The sequence below is a fragment of the Trichoplax adhaerens genome, genomic scaffold (genome assembly GCF_000150275.1).
Source record: "Trichoplax adhaerens TRIADscaffold_5 genomic scaffold, whole genome shotgun sequence".
Taxonomy (NCBI): Eukaryota; Metazoa; Placozoa; class Uniplacotomia; order Trichoplacea; family Trichoplacidae; genus Trichoplax; species Trichoplax adhaerens.
Window position 1 is genome coordinate 2,153,708 of NW_002060947.1, and position 20,792 is coordinate 2,174,499.

Below are 20,792 nucleotides of genomic sequence, written 5' to 3' on the forward strand. Positions count from 1 at the left end.
GACCTCTGGCCATGTGCGAAGATAACCCCAACTCGATTGTATAGTACTAAAATTTAATTGGATAAAATTGAGATCCTTTTAATAGAAGTCTTCTACGGTAATAAAGTCAATGAACACAATCAACTCTAAAAGTTCTCTTAACCTCTGGACCATGCATGGAATTGGCTCTGACTCGACTATAGTTCTCTTAAGTAGTCGAAATGATCGCACTAGATTAAATAAATAAAACTGAACTTGAAATTTATCAATAGATATATATATGTAAACGTAAAACCACTGCAATTCTCAAACGTATTCGCACACAAGTATGTGTAATAAGCACTCAATAAATAAAGACCTAAGCTATAACTTACCACTAACTAGCGCGGTCATCTCATTACAACTATATCATTGATATCTAATAAATCGAATTGAGTCCCACGAGGAAGACTTTGTAAGCAAATATTCATATTTACAGTAAGCTTTACTAGGTCAAAATGACCATGCTAAACTAAAACTAAAGCTTGAGACTCATTAATATCTGTATCTACCGTCAATACTGCCATGGGAATGCTGCAAAGCATCAATTCTCTATTTCAAGTCTGACTTCAAAATTTATGGCTATGGCCATTGATTTCTATAGCTCGATAATCGTACAGTATCACTTATATCTAGTGAATAGCTAAATCCTACGAGAACTATGGAAGTAAATATTTAGTCTTAAACTGTCAAAATGACCATGCAAGACTAATACTAAAGCTTGAGACTCATTAATACATGTATCTATCATTACCATTACCATGCAGAATGCTGTAAAGTATTCATTCTCTATTCCAAATCTGACTTGAAAAATTGATGCTACGACCATTGATTTCCATAGCTCACTAATTGTACTGTATCACTGATATCTAGTGAATCTAGCTGAGTACCACGAGTAGGACTTTACAAGCAATATTTATATTTACACAGTCGAAATGACCATATCAGAGTAAAACTAAACTTGAGATTCATTAATACATGTATCTATTGTCGATACTGCCATGGAGAATGCTGCAAAGTATCAATTTTCTATTCTAAATCTGACTTGAAAAATTGTGGTTAAGACCATTGATTTCTATAGCTGATTAACTGTACTGCATCATTGACATTTAGTGAATAGCCGAGTCCCACGAGGACTTTGGAAGTTAATATTCCTATTTACCCTGTCAAAATGATCATGTTAGACTAAAAATAAACTTGAGACTCATTTATACTGTCATGCAGAATGCTGTAAAATGTTAATTTTCTATCCCAAATCTGACTTAAAAAAATTGATGCCTTGGCCATTGCTTTCTATAGCTCATTAATTGTACAATATCATTGATATCTAGCATATCTAGCTGAGTCCTAAGAGGTGGACTTTGGAAGCAAATGTTCATATTTACAAGGTCAAAATGACTATACTAGACTAAAACTAAACTTTAGATTCATTCATACATGTATTTCTTGTCTCTACTATCATGCAGAATGCTGTAATATATTAATTCTCTATTGCAAATCTGACTTGAAATTATGGCCTTCGCTATTAATTTCTATAGCTCACTAATTGCACTGTATCATTAGTGAATCTAGTTGAGTCCTTCGAGGTTGACTTTGGAAGTAAATATTCACTTATACGGTCAAAGTGACTATACTAGACTAAAACTAAACTTTAGATTCATTCATACGTGCATCTCTTGTCTCTAATATCATACAGAATGTTGTAATGTATCAATTCTCTATTGCAAATCTGACTCGAAATGATGGCCATGGCCATTAAATTCTATAGCTCACTAATTATACTGTGTCCCTAGTGAATCTAGCCGAGTCCTACGAGGTTGACTTTGAAAGCAAATGTTCATATTTACACGGTCAAAATGACTACACTAGACTAAAACTAAACTTGAGATTCATTCATACATGCATTTCTTGTCTCTGCTACCATGCAGAATGCTGTAATATATCAATTCTCTATTGCAAATTTGACTTGAAATTATCGCCATGGCTATTAATTTCTATAGCTCACTAATTGTACTGTATCATAAGTGAATCTAGCTGAGTCCTTCGAGTAGGACTTTGGAAGCAAATTTTCACTTATACGGTCAAAATGACCATACTAGACTAAATGAAATTTAAGATCCATTAATATACGTGTATGTATGTATCTTTACGATTGCCATCATTGCTATGAAATAGCAATTCTAAATTCCGAATGTGACTGATATAATTATGGCTGTGGCCGTTGACTTCTAGATGCTTGTTACTAAACCTAGCGTTGTCCCTTGGAAGGACCTGGGAATACAGCAAATGGTATGACGTATGCATAATCATCTGGACATGCAGTATTTATACTGTACAAGAGTACTATACTGAATAGTACAACTCCATGATTATGCCAGCAATCATGCCCCTCCCCCCCCCATTCATGACTGATAATGGATACAGTACAGTATCGATCAGAATCTGAAGTGAGCGCTGACTGACTTTATACTGTACTGTACTTGTTGGATAGTTCCGACAGCCTGCAAGATATAAATAAAAGAACATTATTTACTGTTGGTGGTCTATGGCTATTACATGTAAAATTATCCATTCTAACACTACATCTACAATGTAGAGCATTAAATATCCCTGCTGTATAGCAAGCTTACAGGAATAGGCATCCTTCATTTGTATAGTTATCGAGGATTTCCGCTGCTCAATATAATGACATGGATCATCTAAAATGGCCATCGAAATATGTCACGTCTAGTTTATCTGCAGCAACGACTTTGCATAGTTTATTTTGGACAACAGCTACCAACTATCCTCATAATCTTGCGGTAGTTTATGATGACCTCGATCAAAAATGCTTTCTGTCTTATCAACAGCTTGCAAACTTTTCTGATCAAGTAGCAAATGCGATTGAAGACCTATTTGAGCATCAAACTGTAGATGAGGTAAGAATGCTTTCTTCAATCAGGCACAACTGCAAAAGTTTATCCTTATAAAGTACAATGTACGTATTAGGCGTCATAAGTGTTCTACCATCAGCACCTTGCATCTTGGGCAGCTTGATTTCATAACCTACTCATTACACCAAATAGCAGTTGCATTCACAATAGTACTTGAATTTTATTGATGATGAAATGATTACTGTTGTTCAACAACACGCTTGTAGTCCTAATCGTACTTTCAATGAAATTAATTCTACATTGACAACATGCTAATACAGTAGATGCAAGATCATTTGAATAGAGTAAATTGCATAAATCTGGCTAATTTGAACTGGCCATGATACATACGTAAATTCATGCAGGACTGTATTTTGGGGCAGCTTTTAAATGATAATGAAACAGCTACTAACGTAACTAATATACTCGTGTGTGCACAATTTGGATGCTACGAAATGCGTCATGATAGGTGATCGGATTGTACTCCAAGCAAGATCTAGCCCTTTTGCCGGCACTGCTAGGGTAATAAAGCAATCATACTATAATACTTAAGCAAGCCTTGGTTTTACCAGCAGTATACTACGGCTTTCACATTATAACAATGTAGTATTTGCAAATGCAATTGCTATTTAATTTATATTTATATTAAATGATTTCTCAGCATTTTGACTTCATCTGCTGCGTACACACCGATCGACCTCAGTTTACCTACATGTGATCAAGATGACTGGCTGGATAAGTTACAAATTTCTACTGTTATAGTTGAAGAAGATTTAATCCAGGTATGATCAGTTTTCAATTAAAATTGTACAATTATGTCCATAGCTAAATCCATTAACAGAATAATAAATGTCAACAGTATATTGCACTATGAGTATCGAAAGAAAATTAAAATCATGCTATATATCATCATTTACTTATAAGTTTTAATTAGTTCATTAATTCATATACAAAAGGACTTCAAACGCCTAAAATGGACTGAAGATGTTAGAACTAAGAAAATTCATGGCCCCAATTCCATTAATTTGCTTTTAGTTAGGAGAATGAGTCATACTAATCAAGAAAGAAAAAGTAATATTCCTATTTTCTATTGTACCAATGCATTGCTTCAATCTATCCAAAGTAATTTAAGCAGAAATTTACCTTATTTTACTTACAGCTCTATCACTAGCCTATGTCTTACCAACGTCAGGAACTACAGGCCGACCAAAGAGAGTATATACTCCACACCAGTGTATCATGCCAAATATTATCGACTTTGTGTAAATGTTTTACTAATAACTAACGCAATTGCTTCTTTGACGTCCACATCCAAAATTAATTGTAATGATGTAATGTTATATTAATTTTATGTATGTTAAATATTGATAATCTTTACCTTGCAGAAACCAATTCAAAATAGATAATTCCGATATAGTCTTTCTTGCTTCACCATTAACTTTCGATCCATCTGTCGTTCAAGTATGTTATACTATGATTATTCTAACAAGACTGTAAATAAACCCATAGCGAAATTTTGTTATCAGATAGCATGGACAAATAGTTGCCGTGTTAAAATTTTTCAGATCTTTATTGCCTTGGCTACCGGAGCAGCAATCCTTATTGCACCTAATGAGATTAAAATTCGCCCGAGACAACTATGTAAAGTGCTATTTCATCGAAATAAAATAACCGTTTTTCAAGTTAGTTTTAATAATTGATATCTACTCGTATATTTAAAGACGCGTAACAGGCTGCTATCAACATGATATTATTAGCAAACGTAATTTTCAAACAATGTCTGCTTTTATGTAGGTAACACCATCGATGTTATATAACTTTGGAAATGATCTTATAAAATCGGATATTTTAAGCAAGTCCACTTCACTAAAAATATTAGCCATAGGTGGTGAACCATTTCCAGAAATGAAATTCTTAAGGAATTGTTATCATCCGGCAGTACGTCGTACGAATTTTACATTTGTTACTGGTAGATTAAATGATTATCTTAAACTCTTGTTAAGTACTTAAGTGTTGCCTCATTATAGAATTTTTTTCTTAAAACTTTCACTTATTGTAGTGCAAGGTGCAAATATTTAATCTATATGGAATAACTGAGGTTTCAAGTTGGGCAACTTATTATCGTGCTGATCTAATCTCAGATGATAATATACCACTCGGCTTACCAATAACTGATACTATTTTAGAAATTTATGACGATAACGGTCATAAAATTAGCCAAGGAATGGGTGTGTTATGGATAGGTATATAACAATAGAATTAATTTTAACCAACGATTGCCCAAATTTGTGTAGATAGATATACAGTATCATAAATAGTTACTGGCAACGTAATAACGCGATAAAAAATTTTTTTATCTTTAGGTGGCAAGCGAAGGATATGCTATATTAATGATGAAAATTTTATTTGCGATAAAACCATGAGATCATCTGGCGATTATGTCAGAAAAGATGAAAATGGATTTATATGGTACATAGGTCGCCGTGATTGTCAAATTAAGCGACAAGGAAAGAGGATAAATTTAAAGTCCATCAAAGAGGTGACGTATTTACAGTATTTAGCATTTTTAACGATACAAGTTAAGAATTGATTAGAAACCGTTGAATTATTCACTGACATTTACAAGTAGACTTCCATAAAATCATTTCTTATATAGGAAATATTGCGAAAGATGCCTTCAGTTCTGAACTGCCATTTAATTGCAGATGAAAACAAGCAATGGTGTCGACTGGTAGCATTTATTACTACTTCTTTAGATCGTTCAGACTATGATGAATATAGCAAGACAGTAATTGAAATTAGAAAAAATTTAAAGGGCGTCCTATCGACAAATTCTAATCCTGATGATGTACACGTAGTAGAGCATCTACCATTGACCAATAATGGTAGTGAAGATTATAAAAGGCTACCTGCAAATATTGTAATTAATTTATTAGAAAATATTTCACTAATGATAAGTTACTTACATTATTACAATAGGCAAGATCGATGACAAAGCTCTTTTGCAATATCACCGCTTAAACTTTTATGCCGATTATAATCAAAGTCTCCTTCAATATATTGACACTATATGGAAGGTGCAGCGTATTAACCTAAATTGATTTAGTTAATATTTTTATTTCTAAGATTGTGTAGACATTTTAATGCATGCTATATCTCAAATTATAGAAATGCACTAATTTAGATGAACAGATCGAACCTATTACTGCCGATGAAGCAACATTTTTAAGTAATGGATCCTCGATTAATGCTGTTAGACTTGTCAACCTTATTGAAGATTGGTTAGAATCTAAGGTAAGTCAATGAAAGACGCTTCTTGCGTACGTCTTAATTAAACACCTTACCATACTGTCTGTGATTTTATTATTGACATAAGTTGCTTTTATATTGTATTGCAGTACAGTGGTTTAAAGCTACCTAAACTTTTGGATTTTATCCTTCATAAAAGTTTTAAAGATGTGTATAGATACGTTAGTGGAGAGATTGCAAACTTCATTGAATTGAACAACGAAAGCATTGCAGCTATTGAAGATAGTAAACGAGATAAACGACAACTGATCGACAATAACAGTGATTTAGAAACTAGTAGCTCTAAGCGGATTAAATTTATTCTTCCTTCGATAAATAATCAAATCAATAATATGATAAGATATGTTAAAAAAGGCAATATAATGGAGGCATTCGGGTAATTATTTCTATTCATTAAATAGTATTTTATAGCTACAATTATTCTAATTAAAATGAACTCATTCATGTTGTATCTCATGGTTTATTAAGCAATAGTAAAGAGGTGAAATGCGACGTAATTCTCGATATTTCAAATAAACTAAAGGAGAGATGGAGAGCAAAACTTTACAAGTGTATTGACGCTTCACCTTTAGTGGTAATTGATCGAGACAACAGGTTTATAGAGCAATATGGAAACTTCTAGTTTATATTGTCATTTTTGATCATATTCTGAAATTTCTTTAAGATGAGTTCGTAGTTTGATAGTATATTTCAACTCTATGCGTAAACATGGAAAAATACATTTATTAATAGGCAAATCTTAACTTTTTCCTGTTATCATATGTTTTTCAGCAAATTCGTTTACATCGGTAGCCATTTCCATATTTTTGCTGCTATAAATATGGATTCGGGAGAAATCCTATGGGAGACAATATTGGGTGATAGAATTGAATCATCCGCCACGGTCTCTGTTTGTGGAAAATATGTTATTGTAGGTAAGGAATTCTCATACATAAAAGTTAAGTAGTTATGTATTATATTGATATTAGAGTTATACTGTATATTTCATAAATTATAAACGGTAATTGTGACTTTAACAATGACTGTAGGCTGTTATGATCATCGAGTTTATACGTTAGACAGAACTACTGGGGCTATAGTATGGCAATTTGTCACTAATGGACCCGTAAAATCATCTCCGTTGACGGATCCAGAAACTGGTCTAATTTGGATTGGATCTCATGATCACTATGTTTATGCCCTAAACATTACAGTTAATTTGCATACAGTAGTAGTCTATATTGCATTTTGATTGGGTTAGATCGCCCAGAATGAACATTTAATTTATTTGTTTGTATTAGGGAAAGTGTGCTAGATTTAGGATTGATTGCAAAGATGGATCTTGCTTTTCATCACCTTGTCTTGGCACCTCACCACGCTTGCTCTACACGGCTACATTAGCAGGAACTATACTAGCAATTGATCCTGTAATTATCTACAGTATACGCGCGTATAAATTGGGATATAAATGAGCTTACTTATTAATTATGAATTATTTCTACTATCGCTGCAGAATTATATAACTTTCTTTCTGTTCGATATCTTCAGGACAATGGAAATATTTTTTGGCAGTTTCATTGTTCTCGGGCAATATTCTCTTCTCCTTGCGTGATTCCGGCCGGTATTTGTGTGGGTTGTACTAACGGTACAATTATTGCTCTTGACAATGAAGGAAGCGAAGTAAGAAATATGATTACTATTCGATAAATCATTTTGGTAGCTATGCACTTGTATGTAATCATATATTTATTTACGTAATCGAATTCCGCTTTTCGCATAGCTGTGGCATATTACATGCAATCAACCGATTTTTTGCTCTCCTGTATTTCATAAAGACCGCATTTGGATTGGTTCACATGAATCTTGCGTCTACTGTATATCCATTTTTGGTAAAATTTTATGGAGAAGGGAAACAACTAGCCCTGTATATTCTACACCTTTCTTGCATAATCTAGGAAGCCAGAACGATCTGTTTTTAATAGTATGTAGTACTGATGGTACCATATACATAATGAATGCATTGAATGGTCATGTAAAAATTCGCCATCATTTGGGTGGTCAGGTTTTTTCATCGCCTGTTGCAGTAGGCGATCGTTTTCTTGTAGGCTGTAGAAATGATTATTTACATGCTTTCCAGCTGTCATAAACAAACCAACATTTGATATAGCTATTAAGATGGCATGCTTTAGAAAGAGTAACTATCGATGTAGTTAGTTTCTAACTATAAATACTATCAATACGTAATACTTTAATGTACCGCATCATTTAATCATTATCTGATAATGCTATAGAATGAATTACTCGCTAGTTACAGATACAAATAATAACTAAAAACAAAAGTCTAATTCTGTATAAATTATTTAAATGAATAATGAGAGATATTAGTTATAGCTGCTGTTACGAAAAACTTAAAAATAAGAGTTCTAAGGTCACATAAAATCATCAGCATGATAAATTCATCTAATCTTGAAATATACTTCGTAAATTTGTTACTTATACCAATATAGAAAACTTTTAAATGGTTCTATCGATAGACTGTATATCGACATTATATCTTTACTATAAAGTAAATTTTTCCTATGCGTGTATTTTACTCAAACTCAGACTTTTTCGTATTTCATGCTTACTCTGTGTTAATAGTAAAGCTTTTAAACTAGGAGTTGTACATCGTAGTTTTTGTGTAAAAAAGGTGCAGGCATGAGAAGTGTTTATAAAAATATCAAATAAAACTTTTATCAAATATAGTGTATTAAAGTCTTATCCTGCAATAGCCTGGATTACTTTTACATCTACAATGAACGATATAGCATCGTACCATCTTTCATATTGATTTAGGTAATTAATTATTGTGCTTAAATTGTATATTCTGCAAGGGTATAAATATTACTTTGGCGAATATTTGGGCATCTTACCTGAATTAAGCTTTAGTTTGCGTATAAAATGATCAGGTACATTTTTTAATGAGCTCATAAGTATATTACTAAGAATTAGCAGAATATACATATTGTATGGTGCACATATTTCAAGTTCACGATTTACGTTCTTAATAATTGATTGCATATAGTTTATTTAGTTAATTAATTTCTGAAGGGAGAATTAAGCAACACTGCAGTAAAAGTTGCCTATAGCTTTATTAAGCATGAGGACAAAATACGAAGGTTTGAATTCATATTTCTCGATTACTTATAGACAACTAGAATTTTTATAAAATGAAATAAAATACTCCATATTTGGCTCGTAGTCAAGTCAACAACTCTGTGTTTACTTTGTTAGCTCTTACTTAATAACAACCAATCAAAGACATGTATAAAGAAGGCGAAGAAAATGGTAAGTAATAAAAACCAATGTTTATACAGTCCTGTATGTTTTTTTGATCGGAAAAATACACCACAATAATGTTCTTTTCTTCTGTCTATCAAGATTTATCGTTCATGAGAAGATTAATCATTTGAATTATATGCTGAATTTAATTTTCTGTCTATGAAATTATTGGGTAAAGGTTTTATCCAGCAGAATTTTATGAAATAAACAGTTGATTATTTTTACAGTATAATCTGATTTGAAGTAATACAATCAATTTTAAATTTATTGATAGTAATTCTCATTTGATAATATTAGTTGACATTAGTTGACATATACCATACCGGAGGTATATAAATTGCCTAGTAATAAATTATTTTTAATTTCATCTTGCTAAGAATATCATACTCCGATTGCTCTCATATTACTCCGGCTAGAAAAACCGCATGCATAATTAATCAGCTTTCTCTTTTGTTAGAAAAATCAATTATTTTAATTACAGTCTGATCTGAGCATTTCTGAATTTTTGTTTAATACTAAATCAAGAACTTTGTTATACTAATTCTTGCCTAATTGTAATTAATAAATGCTCGGTAATATAGGTGGTATTAGGTAGCCAAGTTGCTTTCAATAATATCGCAATTTAATTATTCTCAAGATGCTTCGAACTCAAAAAACTGCCGGCGTTTTTGCTCTTTCTTATGTATTGCTGCGAAACTTATTAATGAAAGTGCAATTTCATTATAATTCACAATCATTCCTGTGTTTTGTTTAAGGCCAACAATTTTGTTTGTGCTTATTCTTACTTAGCTAATAATGTAGGAAGTAGAAAAACTTATCAGGTGTATAAATTGCTTTTAGTAATTCCGGTATATTCTAGTGGTATCATCGATTTCTCATTTCTTAGGATAGAAAAACCGCATACTACATCACTTTTATCCCGTTTTATTCTTCATTATAGAAATAATCGTTTCCATACTATGGAATTGAAATTACTAAAATCAAACTAGACCATCTGATGCTTAATTATGGCCCATAATATCTTTAATGGTATATAGTTAATTGCCGTATGTCAATATATGAAGATTAATAAAGTAGAAAGAACTATTAAGATCCACACATACAAAAAAATCAAAATATTTTGTATACTATAAAATAGGATAATAGGCAACGATATTTTCATCTTTTATCCAAATGATCTCTGCTCAAATTTTTTATTTTGGGGGGGGGGGATTGATAACTGATCTATTTCTGAGTTTGCTTTAATTTCAAATCAAACAATTTCATATAGAGTGATATCAATTCTCATTGGATAATTATTAATCTCTGCATTACACTATAGCTAAATAATGAAAATCGCTGTTAATCAATTGTGTTTATATAGTCTCATTTGCTATTTAATTGGAAAATAGCTTGCAATATGGGTTGTCACTCATTTTTATCCTACTATTGAGGAAAAGCAACCATTTCAATTATATTCTAATTTCAATATCTTAAGTGTTAAACAGAAGGGGAATACGTTGTTATTTAACTGTTGTCTCCATCGTTTCAACTTGATTGAATTAAACAAAAGATATTGAAGCATTTCCTTTATTCTACCTCGGTAAATAGTAACGGTAAATAATACCAATGATTGTCGACACTTTAGCATTCATTTTTCAATATTTAATACTATAAAAATGAATGATTTACTCTTTATCGCCATATATAATCATCAACCCGTTTGATTGAATACTGTAATGCAAAATGGCGTCCATATGGTTTGTGTTGATTACTATCGTATCCAAGGTAAAAAATAATAATTTTTGTTGTTTATGAAAGTAAAAAATCTTCTGTCGTATCTACAGTATGCATATGCTCTTCCACACAGATATCCTATCTACAAGTAATCAAGTATGGAATAAACGAATGATTTTATTACAATTAATGTAGGAAATAATTTTATCGTCTTGATAACTTGGCATACAGCGTAAAAAAGAAGAAGAAATAATACGTAAGTCAGTTTTTGAAGGAATGGATAATTCTAGACAAACTCTAACTATCTTCCTTACCATCTTTCATTCCTTTTCGTGATATAATAATCTCTTAATTGACCTGTTTAATATTCTCAGTTGATGAATAATAACATTAGACAAATTAATACCATTAAGATTGACCATTTTTATAACTTTACTATCAAATTAAAGCGAATCGACTCCAATCCAAATATCTAGAAGTATTTCTGGTTTATTACTGGATACCACGATAGCTTTCGTAGCATATTACTATCTGCTCTATATACTTATACCAGTGTGAATTTACGCGTATAATATACAGATTAGTGAAGAGATAGCACTATTTTTACGCTCTATGCTGCGATGTCAATACATAGACACATTTTAGGCAATTGGCCTAAGATTATATGTCTATGTGTAAGTATACATGAAGAATAGGATGAAGACATCTATTTTTCATTAGAATCTGTAATAATTGTCTAGTCTCGCGCTGATCGTTTCTTTAACATTTTAACTTTCTTTAGATAAATTGAAAGTTAATCGATTAACAATCAAACAGGAACATTAAAAAGCCTTGAAGAAAACTTACTTTTAAGAATTGATAAGTTGACAACTAAATATTCAAGATTTAAACTATCCTCGTTATCATTTGCTAATGTTGCGATGGCTATTGATTGGAATAGACCATCGAATGCATCAGCACGATTTCGTCGTAGTCCTTTATTAATTGTTAACGAAAGTCCAACTATTCAAAAAGCCAAACAACGTAATATACAAGAAGAAATATCTCTCTACCAACGATTAAAAACGATCCAAATGGATGAGAAATATTGTATTAATAAAATCAATATTAATAAACGCTTAACGGAATACAAATTTCGTGCTACAGTAACTATGAGTTCTGATTTACAACCTCATCATCAGACATCTTTTCAGGATACTAATCATCAACGAAAATCAAAGTTTCGTCAACAACAGTACCAATCTATGCCACCTCCTTCTCCTAATGAATTTACACAAAGTGCTTTAACTCAGAATATCTTTCGTAGCCATAGTAAATATGGTGCTGAATGGTTTAATGACAATTTAGCCAAAGTTGTCTCAAAATGGAGAATTGATAATCATTACGATCGTTATAATCCACCTTTTGAGGAGACTTATGCTTATATCAATACTATGCCACATGCAAGACCACCATCATCCTTGGCTTCTTATTGGATTTCTAAAAAGCAACGCTCTAAAAAGCAAGCACTAATTAATTATGAATATAACCAGCGTTTATTAGAGCGTGAAATGCGTACTGTTAAATCAACATCACCTTAGAAATATATTTAATTAAAATATTCAAGGATAAGGTTAGTAAATACCACTAGTCTCATAAAGTAGTTTAATAGTATCGGACAACATCATTTTACCAAATTAAGTTAGATAGATCAGATATCCATCTTACATAGCCAAATCTTTCATGTCCCGACTACGATCTTAATAAAGAAAATACATTCAGTTACAACATTACTGCTGCATATAATTACCATTCCTGTTAGCTACAATTAATGAAAAGTCCTTGGCTAGATGATTTTAGGTATGATATGATTACTTTAATTTAAAAAGATCAATCTAGTATACTCAAGCATTTCATATCTTGATTAGAGGCCTATCGGAATGATAATATTAGGCTCAATGATTATGGATAGTATACTATCGCTTAAACCGAAAACATCAATCGAATTCGCTTAAGTATATTCTCATCTCGCTTCTAAACTTAATCAGAATATGTAATATTTGATAATGTCAGATACGTAGCTATTGACATACAGGTAAAAATAATCTACCCTATCTCAAAATTACTTTATGATATTTAAAATCAGGATGACAGAAATTCTACTATCGATTGCATTAAGTTGAAGCAAGATTCTGTCTGCATAGTTCGTGATTTGGTCTAATCAGTGTGTTTACACCGTTATGACTGAGCCTTATAAAGTAACACGATAGTATTATTAATAATTAATTCTATCCAGCCTCCTACTCATAGAGCATATGTGATAAGGAAATGTTTCAGTGAGCATTTTATGCCAATCGATCTATTTGCTAATGCAAAATAACAATCTTATGTGCTCGTACATAGAAGGATTTATTATAAGCATTTAAATCACAGAGACAGAAATTTATCACTACAATTGGGCCGTATAAAGTGAGACAATAAGGTTATTAATAACCAATTTTATCCAATCTCTTACTTATAGAGTAAATGTGATATGTAACTTTCGATAAAAATTTCATGCCAGTCGATCCGTCCGCTACTGCAAAATAGCAATCTCATATATACGAAAGGATTTGTCATGAGCATTTAAATTACGAGGACAGAAATTTAATAACCATTGAAATGTACTAAGATTATAATCCTATACTCGGTAATTTAATCTAGTGGGCTTGCTTTATACCTTATAATTTGCCCTTGGACGTAAAGCAATAGTGTTATTAATAGCATATATAAAAGTCAAACAGTTGCGTTAGAATGCTTTGCAATTTAATCGAAAAGGTTTATTTTATACTTTGTAACTTGCCCTTATAGATAAGATAATGACGTTATTCGTAGTTTTATTGCAGTTATACACAGAAATGAAATAAACTACATTCATATCCTTGGTAATTTAACATCATAAGTTTGTTGCATAGTTTATAAGCTGCTCTTAAACGGAAGAATAACAATGATGATATAGTAGTAAATTCTGTACAAATCGTACACAGAAATAAAGACTATGTTCATATGCTCAACAGTTTAATTTTATAGGTTTAATTTATATTTTATAACTTGACCTTTAACGTAAAGTGGCATTATTGTTAAGAAGTTTCGTCTAATTTATGAACAGTAAAAAAAAAAGATTACTGCTCTAGGCCCAGTAATTTGATCTGATAGGCTTGTTTTATACCTTGTAACTTGTATTTTAAAGTATCATAATCATATTTTTGTAGTAAATCCTATTCAAGTCGTTTACGTTTAGCATGTTTGTTGTAAATATGATGATGCAAGGCTATATTTACGTCCATAGTCATTTAGGTAAATGCATTTATTTATACTTTATGACGAGCTTGTATCAAATTTCTATTTGATAATGAAAATATTTCAAATATTTTACGCCAGCTTGTCCATTATTTGTAATAATGAAGATCTACATCTATTTACTAGCCTATTTTGAGGTACATGTAGTAGCTAATTCCTTCCTGTTACGTTAATCTTAGGGATTTTATCTAAATTTAGGGATTAGGTGATGGAAATCCTCATGATCATCATAAATACGAGGCTTTACTAGCAACATAATAACAGGTTTGACATAGAAAACTGGTAACAACAATCCTAGACATAATTTTGAATATGTTTAAATAGGTATAAAACTAAAGAAATGGGGGATAAAACTTGTGAAATAAATGATGGCTAACAGAACAGACTACATTTTAAGAATATGCAACAGGAAATATAATCGAGTCTACGGAATTACGTATTATGCTAACTATTACAGCTTAAAAATTAAACTGCTAGATATACAAATTATCTTTTAAATATTTCCATATCAACTCTACATTGCCAGCGATATTGTCCAAAATTTATCATATTTCGGCATTTAACAATTTCGAGTCGTTAAATTATCAGCAATTATAACCGACAGTATAAAATAAAATTATCTGAGGGCACGAATGGAAGTAGGATAAATCACAAGCAGTCAATGAATTCTTGCAAAAAGTTAATCGCGATTTTGTGCATGATTCCTAACTCATATATAACTCTTGATGCGTTTATTGCAGTTAAAAACCAAGAAAGAGTATTTTACGTCATTTAGTTATGGCCAATAAAATGAAGGCAAAACACAGCACCATATTGACAGCTGCTAGCTGCAGTAGCTGATATACAAATCCAAAGCTATTCTGTACGTATACAAACAGATAGATTTAAATTTATATAAATAGTCAATAGTCAAGATAAATGTAATAACCCTGATGAGGACTGGATTTAACCTGGCTTGAATGAATGGTAAAATTTAATGGCTGAATTTAACCGACAAAGAAGTTATTCAACCAAGAGATACTGGCCCAAATAAATCAAAATAGCTTCATATCACTTCTTCGAAGTGCTTGGATGTAACAGTTACTGGTATTACCGAAAAACATTTTACTAAATCAACTAGTTTTACTACCTCGATTTTACTGTGGTGATTATTTTTTGTTTATAGATCATTCTCTCCTATATCTAGTTTTAAATTTATTATACAATGATAAGATATCCTTTCTTGTTCGTATTTCATTAATCAAATCAATATTTTAGTATTAGATTGCCAATGTGCTATTATAAAGCTTGTCAAATTCTAATTCTTATTCATTATTTAAAGATGTAAAAGTCATATACTAATTATCATCATCACCCCTAGTTTTAATTTTAGACGATAGTTCCAAACAAATTTTATTACAAGAATATAATTCGTATTTCTCAATTTACGATACTAAATTCATTTATAAATTGTCATTATTACTGATTCGGTAAGTGGATTAAATATATTCCGATCTAGATCATAATATTAAATGTAGATGCCAATCTACTAATCTCAACAATTGCAGCACTTATACGATAGTTCAGCTCTGATAACAACCAAAAAATGCCTGTCTGATGAATATTGAGAACATGAACCCCTGTTTTTAAAGTATCGCTATAATTTGATGACAGATCTCTGCTTGCCACAGATGTACAATCTCCTTAGTAGATTCATGATTATGAATTAAAATTTCGACTTTCTTTCGTAAAATGAAATATTTTAGACAAAATCCTGTTTACTATAATTCTTAAATCTTATATTCTATGAGCCATTGGAAATAATTTATTATTAAAAATATCATTTCTACTTTAGCATTAACAAAAATTAAATTGATTGCGTTAGTGTGACTGATATAGGGTAACTATGAGTGAAATAGCAACTTAAAATTATGGTACCATACGTTTGCAAATTCGTTTCATTAAAATTGTGACATGATTACGTGAAATAAAAAATTTCTATTAACGTTGGCTCGGTATGCTGAATCCTTTATTGTAAATTTATTCTGAAACGCAATTTATCCTCGATAGCATGATTAAAATAATATAAATATTAAAAATTACTCGTACTTATCGATAACCATGAAAATATAGATTAATATACATCAATGCCTTAAACATGGACTTCAGTAAAACATTGAGAAGATGCCATTGCGCCCACAATAATGGATTCTAAGTAACAACGTAAATATATATATGTTATACATTAAATGATTGAGGACAAGATAGGTAATAGCCTATTCAATGGAATTTTATCATGAAACACAGATAATAAGACAGGCAGAATAAAATGTTAATGAACTAGTAATTCTACTACAACTACTTTTAATTATTAGTTTCTATGATATTATATTCTATTTCTACGTGTATTAAACATGGGTGAAATTAATTCACTTATGATAAGGAGGTAACCTGATATCTATAGATAATTATCATATCTTAATGCTTCCCACTAATCTATAGATTTAAAATTCTGATGGAGTAAGGAGACAGCATTATTTTCCTTTTTTATTTCAAGTATCTAGCTTGATCAAGAATCGGTTGAGATAGTTCAAAACCTAAATTGTAGTTATAATCCCATACTCGATACATGTACTATGATATAAAATAAATTTTTCGCTATCAAATTGGTTTAAGCATAACATGAAATGTTTCTTAAGGCAAGTTATAGGTTGCACCCACATGATATGTAGGAATGTTGATTAGAACATCGTTGAAATAGCAAAAAGAGAAACGATGGCGATCGTAAATTAATATAATTAAGAATATATCAGCTGATCAATTTTCGTTTGTCATTTTAGGTGTAAAATTTTAAATCCTACGACATAATGATAATCAAGAAAAGGTTTTCACATATTTTTATAATTCTATTAAAGTAATGTATAGGCTTTTTTTTATAGCAGATGCAATTTGGTTAATCTACTTCAAGTACGTTACGTAAATTAAACTTTATTGGAAAGACAGTAAAGGAGAAATATACGTAGATGTATTAGCAAGCTAATAAGCAATGCGATAGTTACTTCATAATAGTATGAAGAAAATAATATACAGTAGTTGCTGTTTTACAGGGTGCTCCTTTAGTAAATAGAGATTTGGTACATGTCATGGATTATTTTACGATGACGATATTATTACGTATAAAGTTAATCCAGTTTGAATCTGTGAAATTAGTATTTTAGCCATTGCGTTTGACGTTTTCGATGGCGATATTTATTGTTATGTCCAGTCCGAAAATTTCGAATATAATTGCAATTACGAATTTCTTCATATAGCTTAGGCAAATTCTCATTTTCTAATGGATGTTTTCGATTCTGATGTAAACGCAGTTTCAAAGTGGACGATTGAAAAGCAGATGGCTTCTTTGGATTATCTTTACTTGTATCATTATTAAGAACCGGATGATCAATATTATTATTATTATGGCGATCGTGGCTTTCATCTTCATTCAGTTCGGGGAATAATTCATCTAATTTATTAGCAAATCCTTCATTATCACGATTCTGTTTAGCTTGCATTGATTGTTGGAAGCGTTCTAGGTTTTGCTTTTCGATTTCCGTTAATAACGGCAATAAAGATGCTCGCCGACCCGTTAAATCGCTAGTCATCATATGTTTTTGTCGTCTATTAGTGGGTAAGATTATGTTATTAGGATCAACTTCAACTCGATTAAAAGCTAATGATTGACGACGGATTTCCATGTTAGTGGAAGTAGGCGGATGCATGAATTCAACTTTATGCTGAGGATGTTTGCTTGCATCATGATCTTGATTATTTGCATCGTTATCATCGTTTTGTTGTATAGGTCGTTTCCTTCTTGATTGCCAACGTCTCATTCTAGTTGATGATGATTCACTAATTTGGCTATCGTTGTCATCAGATTGCTGTAAATTATGATTACTGGATAATTGCGGAAGATGCACATCATTGGCACTGGTCTTGTTTTTGTTACTTTTACTATCACCATAATTTCCTTTTGATTTTAGTTTAGGTAGTTTTACATCATTGTGGATATCATAGTGTGATTTCCTTTGAGATTTTCTCCTTAAGTAATGATTATTATGAGCACGAGCAACTAGATAACGCCGATCTTCTTCACTTCTTAATAGATATGCCTGTTGCTCTTTCTTCAATAAACTGAGTTGTCTATCAAGCACAAAATCTTCCATTGCATTGGTAATTCGGACTGAATGAGACATTTCACTCGGTTTGAATTTATTCCAACGTAAGAGATTATCGTTAGCGTTGCTATTTTGTGACATTGCCATCTTCATAGAAGATAAAGGATTTATAGAAACGATATAAGAAAAAGTTTAAAGTTTATTTCTTCTCTTTCTTTACGCAGGATTGTTCGAAGAAAATTATAATTTTTAGATGGATGATTGAGATTTATAATTCTTTCTTTATTCCGAAGCCGATTAATCCGTTAATCTCTCTAAAGTTTCTGCTATCTAAATGGCTAAGCAATAAAAACTAGTATTATAAATCATTACCAGGTTCTATATTATGCATCGGCTGACAATATTTCTTCGTATGATTAGCTTGACTACACGGTCCGTTTTCTTTCCATTTTGGCACCAACTCTATCCTCATACAGAATATCGCTCGTTATCTCTTCATAGGGCCACTTAATGCCTTACTGAGTTATATTAATTTGTTGATGATGAAAGCCATGAGAGAGCTAAGATCGGATAAATAGGCTACTGTTATGATTAATAGCCTTGATCTTGTAGACAATGACCGTTACTTAGTAACCATATTAATGGTTCGTTGGATGATTCGGTAAATTCGCCATTAAGTAAATAACAAGTTTTGAATTAAATTTGAGCTACTGTTCTAACATTTTATGATTTTTTTGTCTATCGTATTGTAACAATTAAGGCAATAATAACCATGGTGATATCTTTTAATAACTATGAATACATTAAATTATTATATTTAACGTTAGAACGATTCTTACCACAAAAATAAAAAAAATTAGAATAGAAAACAATGCCTTCATTAAGATAGACCACTAATGCGTCGATTTCTTTGATGCCCAGGGGCTCGTTTGTCTTCCGTACTGCATGGACAGTATAATAATATTTACCAAGCATTAGTTTGGCTGAATTTATATCGTGTAAGCAGCAAACTAGAGGTCATGTAATGCGCGAGTACAGTGGGATACTTACTGGATTAATATTTATAATTTATAAATTACATACTTGCATAAGTTACAAAACGTCTTCGCTCAGCCGATGTGTTAATGCAGGATGCGCGTAAATTTATATAAGTCCATAATTATTGCTCTCGTACGTCAACTTAACACGCTTATGCAGTATTATATGGTTGTCATTCAACTAATTATATAATTCTCGTTAACTCTAGTACATAATGTGATATGTACATGCAGTATAAATTGCCAAATATTCCCCATTATAAACAGTGCACAATCGCTTTTATACATACTCTCAGCACGCTTACTAGGAAAAGATCGATCATTCAAATCTACTGAAATTGGTAGACTGCATCCAGATAAGAATTTTTAGGAGGTACCCTGGGCACCATCTTATCAGAAAAATCTCTCGGTCTTATTAAAATTTGATGTACTTAAATCGTAAATTAAAAGTATTCAGTTAGAAAATTACTTGAATGTTGCCAGTAAAAACATCTCAAAATGGAATTTAAATTTATAGAAACCCATGTTAGTGTCTTATCGATTACTAACGTACGTACATTCTTAATTTTGAAAAGATCAACTATACAATATATAACCGTGTAATTAAGATCATTACAGGCTATAGGTGTAGCTAGTGGATAAAATAGAGTAGTTAGCATTAAAATATTCACGAATGCTTTAAAAATAGTCTAATATCGGGCATTATCTGCAATTTGGAGACATTGCATTTGGACTTGGGCGTGAGTATTGACATCAAAGTACAGTCTTTATTATGAGAAAAAGAAACTTCCAGAGCTAACGTTATGGTTTACAGTAATGCTGACGTCATCGCCAACAATTAGCCAAGTTAGAAATCGACACGAATTCAGAAAAAACTAGACTAGATGATACAACAACTAGTTAAAATAAACAGAAACTCTAAGATAATGCAATACTTAGTGGTCAACTAACAACGAACGATACAGTTCAGCCGAATTTAGTAATAACAAACGTCATTAATACACAATATTTTACGGTATTCATATGTAACGAGCAAGAATAAGCAT

The 20,792-nt window shown here is 31.4% G+C and overlaps 3 protein-coding genes across 3 annotated transcripts; 2 read left to right on the top strand and 1 right to left on the bottom strand.

Annotated features, from left to right (window-relative positions):
• Window positions 1-2,708: 2,708 nt before the first annotated feature.
• On the top strand, window positions 2,709-8,752 carry TRIADDRAFT_56341 (uncharacterized protein; the record flags this gene model as incomplete). Its single annotated transcript, XM_002112348.1, has 18 exons — window positions 2,709-2,936; window positions 3,400-3,452; window positions 3,592-3,712; window positions 3,887-4,001; window positions 4,333-4,391; window positions 4,496-4,612; window positions 4,725-4,868; window positions 4,990-5,173; window positions 5,294-5,469; window positions 5,587-5,815; window positions 5,910-6,007; window positions 6,099-6,224; window positions 6,329-6,615; window positions 7,011-7,153; window positions 7,268-7,431; window positions 7,520-7,645; window positions 7,767-7,898; window positions 8,726-8,752. The coding sequence occupies 18 exons, from the start codon at window positions 2,709-2,711 to the stop codon at window positions 8,750-8,752; spliced, it is 2,529 nt and encodes an 842-aa protein (XP_002112384.1).
• A 3,423-nt stretch (window positions 8,753-12,175) lies between these two features.
• On the top strand, window positions 12,176-12,835 carry TRIADDRAFT_56342 (uncharacterized protein; the record flags this gene model as incomplete). Its single annotated transcript, XM_002112349.1, has 1 exon — window positions 12,176-12,835. The coding sequence occupies one exon, from the start codon at window positions 12,176-12,178 to the stop codon at window positions 12,833-12,835; it is 660 nt and encodes a 219-aa protein (XP_002112385.1).
• Window positions 12,836-17,758: 4,923 nt separating this feature from the next.
• On the bottom strand, window positions 17,759-18,856 carry TRIADDRAFT_56343 (uncharacterized protein; the record flags this gene model as incomplete). Its single annotated transcript, XM_002112776.1, has 1 exon — window positions 17,759-18,856. One exon carries the CDS (start codon window positions 18,854-18,856, stop codon window positions 17,759-17,761), a length of 1,098 nt encoding a protein of 365 aa, XP_002112812.1.
• Between the last annotated feature and the right edge of the window lie 1,936 nt (window positions 18,857-20,792).